Genomic DNA, 9418 nt, shown 5'->3' with positions numbered 1-9418 from the left:
CTTTGAGAAATGCTCGTTCTCACTGTACTTTTTCTTCGAGTAGTGACATGATATAAATAAGGGCACAAAACAACCAGGAACAGAGCATAGCAAAGTCATCACTGAAGCAATTCCAGACTCTGTGCCACTGTTTGCCCAAGTGTGCTCCACGGTTAACGGGTATTAAGATAAACCGCACGGCGTCAAGGAAGTCTGGGAAAGCGCTTCAGAGGTTCCGAAATACTTGGGTCCTTTAGTTTGCTGACGTGCTTTACAAGCCAGTGTTATACAGGACTGGTGGAGGGACCATTTTTTGTGTAAAATCTTGTGGGATTAGTGTTCTATGAATATGCTTACAGAAACACTTGTTGTAGATCAGCAACTGGGGGTAGGAGGATGCCAAAAATCTTCTCGGCTAAGTTTTTTTTTCTTTTTTTTTTTTTTTTTTTTTGAGACAAGAGTTTTGCTCTTACTGCCCAGGCTGGAGTGCAATGGCATGATCCCAGCTTATCACAACCTCTGCCTCCTGGGTTCAAGCGATTCTCCTGCCTCAGCCTCCCGAGTAGCTGGGATTACAGGCGTGCACCACCATGCCTGGCTAATTTGGTATTTTTAGTAAAGACAGGGTTTCTCCATGTTGGTCAGCCCATCAGTGGGCTGGTCTCAAACTCCTGACCTCAGGTGATCCGCCTGCCTCAGCCACCCAAAGTGCTGGGATTACAGGCATGAGCCACCGTACCTGGCCTTGACTAAAAATTTTAAAATGAGAAAGCATGACAAAACAAGTTGACAAATACCATCTATGATAAAGACATAAAAGGATTTATAGTTGGGGAAAATTTATGATCAAAGGACTGCCTCCAATGGGGCATATCTGAGGTTCCACACTAAGAGTGTCATTAAAATTGATGCCAATTTTATGAAATACATTCATTTTGAAGCAGATATATGTTAGTGGACAAGCCAATAATTGAAACATACCAAATGAAAATTCCATAGTGCAATTTTATCTAAGGTATTTTATGATTACTCTCTTAGAGCCACAGTTTAAAGCAGCTTTTTCCTAAACTAGGCTGGTTATTAATTCTTGACACTTTATGCTACGATGAAGACATCACATACTTGAGACAGCCTTAATAAAACTAATTATTCAACAAAGTTGATTATACATTCTATAAATTACATTCTCTCATTGAGTTAGCTGAGTCTTTTTGAGTGTGGGGACGTGGAGTCCCTGTAGTCAGGAGCTCGAAGGCACAGCACAACACCGCCCTGCCCTGCCCTGCCCAGCAGTAACACTGCATTCCACAGGCCTCTTCTTCAGCCTTGTCCACTCAGCTGAGTACCTCAGGTGGTTGCCACAGCGACTGATGAGAATAACTTCTCACTTGCTCAAGGGATCCTCTTGCCATCCGTCCCCTTCGGTATGACCAACTGCAGTGGCTTGCTTGCTTCTTCTCTAGAGCATCCACCATCTGTCTGCCCCACGAAGCTCTCAAACCACAAAGTCATAAGATCCAAGGCCTCTTTGTGAGAGGAAATGGTTCCCTCATTTTAAGTTCTGTAGGCTATTTAGAAAGGGATCTCTCTATAGTTTAAAAAAGTGAAATTTTACTCGCACTGTGCTGCTCAAATAAGAAACTTTACAGATTTGTCCTTGAAGACCTATTAACCTGCAACTTTAGGGTCCTGAAAGAGGGTAAGTATGTTTATAAGTACTTTTATCACAGTATTTTTTTGTTTATTTGTTTCAGAGACAGGGTCTTGCTCTGTCGCCCAAGCTGGAGTGCAGTGGTGCAATCACAGCCCACTGAAGCCTCAATCAATCCTCCTGCTTCAGCCTCCCGAGCAGCAGGGACCACAGGCACATGCCAACACACTTAGTTCTAATTTTTTGGTAGAGATGTGGTCTCACTATGTTGTCCAGCCTGGTGTGAAATTCCTGGACTCAAGTGATCCTCCCGCCTTGGCCTCCTAAAGTGCTGGGATTACAGGCATGAGCCACCACTCCTGGCTACAGTACTTTTTAAACGCCAGTTAGGTTTTATAAGATGTAGAATTCTGGCCGGGCGTGGTAGCTCTTGCCTGTAATCCCAGCACTTTAGGAGACCGAGGCAGGAGGATCACCTGAGGTCAGGAGTTCAAGACCAGCCTGGCCAACATGATGAAACCCTGTCTCTACTAAAAATACAAAAATTAGCAGATGCCTATAATCTCAGCTACTTGGGATGCTGAGGCAGGAAAATTGCTTGAACCCAGGAGGTAGAGGTTGCAGTGAGCCGAGATCACACCACTGCACTCCAGCAAGACTCTGTCTCTGAAAAAAGATGTATAATTCTATACTTTCAACACAAGAATGACAGGTGATGCTTGTATGACTTCGGCAACTAAGTTCCAGGAAGCCCTAGGATTTACAAGATGCTTTGAGTGATATTAGTCACAAGAGATTGTTGCAACTAAACAAAACGCAGGATGATGGAGAATGAATGAGGAAGAATGAACACCACTGGTGAGATGGCACTTCTGACCAGAGGCCTGACTCCTGGAGGTCAAGTCCTTGAGTCCCATTGGAGGAGGAATAACCCCTCCCTTCCCCACATAGAGCTTTAGTGCCTGATATCTCATAGGGAACTGGGAAGATCTAACCTCACCTCTGGACTACAGAGGACTGCTGGTAGCCCTGGGAAGTACCAAGCTCTTGAAAGCTTCACACAATGACAGGGGCAGCAGGTGGGCAGTGTCATTAACTGGAGTCAAGGACTCACTGAGTTGGTTCTGAGACTCCCTTACATGCCCCCAAAGTTTGTATTTAGTCTAATACATTCTCCTCCCCTAGCTCAAAGCTCCAAGATTTGGATAAGCACAATCTAAGATAGGTTCCCTGAATATCCTATTAGGGAATGTTGGGATTTGGCTAAAATGGCAAGTTTTATTAATGATGAATGGCAATGACCTTTAAGTTTGATCACAGTGTGTCTCCATATTTTCTTACTATTTTTGGTAGGATTTAAAAATTATTGGTTCATTAACCATTTAAAAGAGGAATAATTCAGTAGAGGCACTATGAGGTTGAACAGGATCATTCTTCAGTAATATTCAGCCTGGAGAGAGGAGAAAGGGATCCAGTTTACTCAGCTGCTTTGAAAACCCACCCACAGCCAGCCTTGCAACACAAGCTCAGCACTGGGACTCTCCTCCTGTCTAAGAAACTCTACATGCATTGTACAAAAAGAGCCTACATATCCCTAGGAAGCACAGGAAATGTGGTTTGGGCTAAAGGATTATGCCCTTCCTCAAAAAACAACAATAACAATAATGAGGCAGCATGATGATGGAGGCTATATTCTGTCCACTGTCAATTAGCTGATGTCAGAGTAGAGACCGAAGATGAAAGTACTAATTTACTATCCTAGCATTTTCAGTAGGAAGCTGAAGTCTCTACACGGAATTCAAAAACTGATAAACGAATTTTTGTTTCTAAAATTCAAAAGGAGGCCGGGCATGGTGGCTCACACCTGTAATCCCAGCACTTTGGGAGGCCGAGGTGGGCAGATCACAAGGTCAAGAAATCGAGACCATCCTGGCCAACATGGTGAAATCTCATCTCTACTAAAAATACAAAAATTAGCTGGGCATGGTGGTACACGCCTGTATTCCCAGCTATTCGGGAGGCTGAAGCAAGAGAATCACTTGAACCCAGGAGGCAGAGGTTGCAGTGAGCTGAGATCGTGCCACTGCACTCCAGCCTGGCGACAGAGCGAGACTCCATCTCAAAAAAAAAAAATTCAAAAGTAGTACTGAATTTAATCCATACTATTGAAGCCCGAGGAAGGGATGTTGCAATCTCAAGGTCTGAATGTCATACTTGGTTGTCAAAGGCCTAATGACATTTATCAACATTAACCTCTTATGTTTCTCAACCTTTTAAAACCCACATCTCCCACAACGCCTTTTGTAGCTTATAAGCTTTATTGGAACTTTATTTTGTGTGCAGTACTTGTGCTAATTCTCATAAGGTAATTAATAAAATCAAATCCAAGGACATAACAAAATAAGGAAACTATTAAGTACATAAAAGCCATTTCAGAAAAATGTTTGTAATTACAATAAATAGACCCCTCAGTAGTCTATTTTGAATACAGATTCAATACTCCTCTGTATTTTGAATATAGATTTAAAGTCACTTGTTTAAAGTAAAAGGTAATCTGATAAAAAGAGGATTAAAAGCTCAGAGAGGAGCAGAAAAGCAGCAGAGTGGAAAAGAAAACCAAATCTCTACCTGGCTCCAGACCGAATCCAAAGAAATATTAACAGCTAACAGTAATGAGAATTGAGAGAGAGGGTTGACAGTGGCCTGGGGAATCACTGACATCTACTCCCTCATCCTATAAATGAGCAAGCTGAGGCCCAAGGAAGAGCTCAGAAAAGGCTTTGGCCCAACGTCATAATTAAGTCAACATCAAGCCAGGAATCAAAACACATTTTCTTGTTCCTGCTAAAGATTTTATATGTTGCTGCTTCTCTAGACCCTCACACAGAAACATGTCTGCCAAACCATTTTGGGAACTCAAACCTGCCTGGCACAGGACACTGTCCCTGGGGGAGCTTCTTGGGAGTTTGGTAAGCCTAGAGAATGCAGACTCAGCCTGGACCTCCATATTTTCCATAAAGCTAAAAAAATTCTATCCCAACCAAGATGCATTATCAAGCTGGGGGAACGAGGTCTTGGGATAGTAACATAAGAGGCAGACAACGATCAGAGGCCCAAGCAAGCCTCTGACCCCACCTCCAGCCTCAGGAAGGGAGAGAAGAAAGTAGATCGCCCCTAAATTGCATACTACACCTTGATTCACAACATTTGCTGCCATGAATCCCAAAGTCAAACCTTATTTAAAAAATGAAAACAAATCAAAACTACTCAGTGATTTTTAAAATACTATTAAATTATGACACAAAGAGGTTAGTGCCCAGATGGTGACAAGTCTCAGTTAGTCAGCTGGCATTTCCTCCAGGACAGTTGAGTAGATGGGGAAGAGACACAAGGCTCACACTCGGCTGCCCTGTTCCTAGAAATGATGTATGCTTCACCTGGACCCAACTAAGCCACTGCCTCTGCAGACTTCTCTTAGATTCCGAGCAGGTCGCCCGATCCTTTTAAAACTGTGGATAAGCGGAGTTTTAACATCCTGATACTCTCGGCCCAAGTCCAAAATGTCTAGAGACACGTAAGTTAAGCATTCTTTTTTCAATAACGCCTAAGCCTCCAACTGTAGAAAAAGAAAACAAAAACAAACCAAAAAAAACCCTTGACAATACACCCCCACTTGGCCCACCTTATATAGAGAAAGAAAACAAGAAGTTCCTACCTCACTCTTAACAGACAGGGCTGGGTTTTGAAATCTGCTGTTCATCTCTGTTTAGTGGACCAACGCAGTCTGTGAACTACCAGAAAAATCAACAGGGCCTTTCTCCTCAGCACAGCTTGGTATTTCTGAGAAAACCCAAATGATTTCAAATGCAACTGTTATCTCCAATTCCACTAAAGCTGGGATACTGTAAGACGAGCCAATCCTCCTTCAAATTTTAAACAAAATATAAACACAGCTATTTCCATTGCCTTTTCCAAGCCCATTCTTCACGGATGTGGTCGATATTTTCAATTTTATCTCCGCGGAGGGTGCCACAGACATAATCACCTTCCTCATTCCATCTTAACGTTAATTATCATGGATTTCTTCTTTTACCCCAAGATACGCAAACTGCCTTGAGAAGGCCTCTTTGCAAGCCCACCTCTATAATGACTGATCACCAAAGATAAACTTTATCAGGTAGTCAACTCTGGGGGAAAAGCACTCAAGCCTAATAAAATATCCCTCACCAAAGCTCTTTCACCAGCACTACCATCCACCAGAGTTCTTGCCTCCATCTCCATGGCAAGCTGATTTCATGCACATTCAAGAACAAAGCTGGGAGTGACAAGGAAAATCCAATACCAAAGGATCAAAGGGTTAGACAGCTCAGAATTTTGCAAGCAAGTTCTACACCGTTTTAACTGTTAGACCAGAGGTCAGCAAACTTTTCTGTAACAATTTAGGCTTTGAGGGCCATTCAGCCTCTGTTGCAACTACTCAGCTCTGTCACCATCCCGTGAAAGCAGCTGTGGATAAGTGGGTGCAGTTGTGTTCCAGCAACTTTAGTGACAAAAGCAGGTAGCTGGCCAACAGGCTATGGTTCACTGACCCTGTCTTAAGACTCTACAAGTTAATGTAGAATCTTGCTAGAATATGCATCTGGCAGCCATCAGGCCAGGACCACAACAAATGGCACTCATGGGTAACACGGACTCACCTTGACAAGCACAGCTGCTACAATACCCAGGAAAGTGAGGAACAGGAGACCGAGTTTTTGTTTGTTGAATCGTTTCAAGAGAAAAAATTTTCCCCAGTCCACCTTTGACTGGCTGTTGGGAGGATATCTGAGTTTGTTAGCACCTTCTCTCTTTAAACTTTTTAATAAACAGGGACGCTGATGAGAAAAAGTATCGAAACTGTGTTTTCCATGATAAGCTCCCATTCCACTGGAACCTGAAGTAAAGGGAACAGACAAAGCAAGCTTCACTGTAGATGATGCAAGCTACTTCTGTCTAACAATGACCAAGAAAGCCCACGTGTACTCCCTGCTGCCTGGGTGTCCCCACTGAAACTCTCTGGCAGCCGAATTCTCTCTTTTCAGGAAGTCACTACCAACTTCCCTGGAAAAGTCAATGTCCCTGTCAAACAGGATGCTTTCCAAGAGCAAGACAAGGACTGGCACCTCTGCTAGGGCTGTGGCCCTCATATATGCCAGGGACTGTGCTAAGAGATTAAATCATTCTCTTAAGATAATTCTCACCACAATCCCACTTGGTGAATTATCAGCAGCCTCATTTCCAAAGAAAGGGAGCTTACAGGGTCAGTTAACTTGCGCAGGGTCACATGGCTGGTAAGTGGCAAACCCAGAACCTGAACCCAGATCAGACTTTGAATGCTACGTGTGCTCTCTTCCCATTCCATGTGGCTTCATTCATCCATGGCCCCACTCACCCACCTGTTTTCTCTAAGCCTGTAGAAAGTAAGAGTGACAGAGTTGCACAGCTGGGTGATAATAAGCAAGTATAAATCTCTGACCTCCATAAAGCCATGCTCTGTGACAGTTTTCATTTCTCTAATTCATTGTGTATACAACAAACTGACAGGCACAAACAGGAGCAGTGTCTGCTGGGCAGAGAGAATGGCATGTGTGACGTAAGACACAGGTGACCAGAGGCCAGGGAGCAGTTTACCAGGGTTAGGCTGCAGGAAGGAATCATTCATGAAGCAGCCCTGGTTTGAGAAGAGACCCGAGGACAAGACCCTGAGAAACCCTGACAATGAGGGAGGGTAAAGAATGAGGGAGGGGCCAGCCAATGACATAACCAAGGTAGTAAGAAACTGGGAAAATTTTGGGAGGTTGACACAGGAGGACTGCTTGAGCCCAGGAGATCAAAGTTGCAGTGAGCTCTGATTGGGCCACACTGCATTCCAGCCTGGTCAACAAAGCGAGATCCTGTCTCAAAAAATAAATAAATAAAAAGCAAAAAACTGACATAAAGGAAATTACAAAGTTTTGTTTAAAGATATAAAAGGGTTATATAAATGAAGAGATGATAAAACACATTCCCATTAAGACTCCACATTTTAAAGATATAAATTCTTCCCAAAATAATTTAAGTTTAAATCAATTTTAATCAAAATCCCAGGGGATTTCAGAAGGTTTTTTTGCTTTTCCTTTTTTTTTGAGTAGGAGAAGGTAGCGATTCCAAAGATCATCTGGAAAAATAAATTTAGATAAGAACTAGAGAAAACACTGAAAAACAATAATAATGAGAAACTTTAACATTCAGATATTTCAATAGTGCTGCGTCCTAAAGAGCAAGCTACTGGGTTGGTTGAATTTATGGGTTTTAGAGTCAGGCAACTTTGGCTCGTTTCTTAGTTGTTTTAATAAGACAACTTATTAGCTGTCTATCTCTAAAATGTGTGCATTTGGCCAGGCATGGTGGCTCATACCTGTAATCCCAGCACTTTGGGAGGCTGAAGTGGGAGGGTTGCTTGAACCCAGGAGTTCAAGACCAACTTGGGCAACACAGTGAGACCCCATCTCTACAAAAAAAATTTTTCTTAATTACCCAGGCACAGTGGTGCACACTTGTAGTCCCAGCTACTCAGGAGGTTGAGGTGGGAAGATTGTCTGAGCCCAAGAGGTTGAGGCTGCAGTGAGCCATGATTGCACCACTGTACTCTAGCCTGAGTGACAGTGGAGACCATATCTCAAAAAAGAAAAGAAAAGAAGGCTGGGCTTGGTGGTGCACGCCTGTAATCCCAATACTTTGGGAGTCTGAGGCGGGCAGATCATGAGATCAGGAGGTTGAGACCATCCTGGCCAAGATGGTGAAACCCCGTCTCTACTAAAAATACATAAATTATGTGGGTGTTGTGGCGTGCACCAGTAGTCCCAGCTACTTGGGAGGCTAAGACAGGAGAATCACTAGAACTAGGGAGGTGGTTTCAGTGAGCCAAGATCACGCCACCGCACTCCAGCCTAGGCAACAGAGCAAGACTCCATCTCGAAGAAAAAAAAAAAGAAAGGCAGGGATTCAACCGCAGCACCTGGCATGTAATAAGCACTTACTAAATATCACTTATAAAGAAAGCTAACTGTACAACTACTGCAATTGAAACTGTGGTACTGACCAACAGAAAAAACAAACCAGAAAGATGAGAAAACCCTAAGAATGTCCCAAACATGTGTACCAATGGTATAAGGATGATTATTTCAAAAAATGGCACCAGCATAATTAGTTTACTCTTTGAAAAAAAAAAAAAAAAAAAACAGATTATTACATCATACAGCATTCTAAAGTAAACTCCATGGCAGTTTTTTATTTCTTATTTTTGAGACGGAGGCTCACTCTGTCACTCTGTTGCCCAGGCTGGAGAGCAGTGGTGCAATCTTGGCTCACTGCAGCCTCTACCTCCCAGGTTCAAGCGATTCTCCTGCCACAGCCTACAGACTAGCTGGGACTGCAGGTATGTGCCACCATGGCCAGCTAATTTTTTTTGTATTTTTAGTGGAGATGGGGTTTCACCATGTTGGCTAGGCTGGTCTCAAGATCTTGACCACCTGCCTTGCCTTTCCAAAGTCCTGGGATTATGGGTGTAAGCTAACATGTCTGGCCAACTCTATGGTTAAATGTTAAAATTAAAAAGAAAAAAAAGAAACTGCAGATACTTATTTTATTATTTGCTTATTTATTATTATTATTTTTAAGACAGAGTCTCGCTCTGTTGCCCAAGCTGGAGTACAGTGGCACGATCTCTGCTCACTGCAACCTCCACGTCCCAGGTTCAAGCTATTTTCC

General features: G+C 43.0%; 1 protein-coding gene across 4 annotated transcripts in view; it reads right to left on the bottom strand.

Annotated features, from left to right (window-relative positions):
- ALDH3A2 (aldehyde dehydrogenase 3 family member A2) overlaps positions 1-9418 on the bottom strand; it is a 38667-nt gene that overhangs the window by 5654 nt on the left and 23595 nt on the right. For 2 of the 4 annotated variants that reach the window (XM_039476309.2, XM_039476310.2), the window contains exons 10-12: positions 6328-6563; positions 5346-5470; positions 971-3080 (exon numbers count right to left, since the gene is read on the bottom strand). In XM_039476309.2, the coding sequence (XP_039332243.1) occupies positions 5387-5470; positions 6328-6563 (320 nt within the window). In that variant the 3' untranslated portion in view covers positions 971-3080; positions 5346-5386. Of the gene's footprint in view, positions 1-970; positions 3081-5345; positions 5471-6327; positions 6564-9418 lie in introns of those variants that run through there. The other 2 variants (XM_074388271.1, XM_039476311.2) reach the window with 2 other exon arrangements.

This window comes from Saimiri boliviensis, chromosome 17, assembly GCF_048565385.1.
Source record: "Saimiri boliviensis isolate mSaiBol1 chromosome 17, mSaiBol1.pri, whole genome shotgun sequence".
Classification (NCBI taxonomy): Eukaryota; Metazoa; Chordata; class Mammalia; order Primates; family Cebidae; genus Saimiri; species Saimiri boliviensis.
The sequence above is the reverse complement of the archived record's forward strand: the minus strand, read 5'-3'. Positions and strand labels throughout refer to the sequence as shown.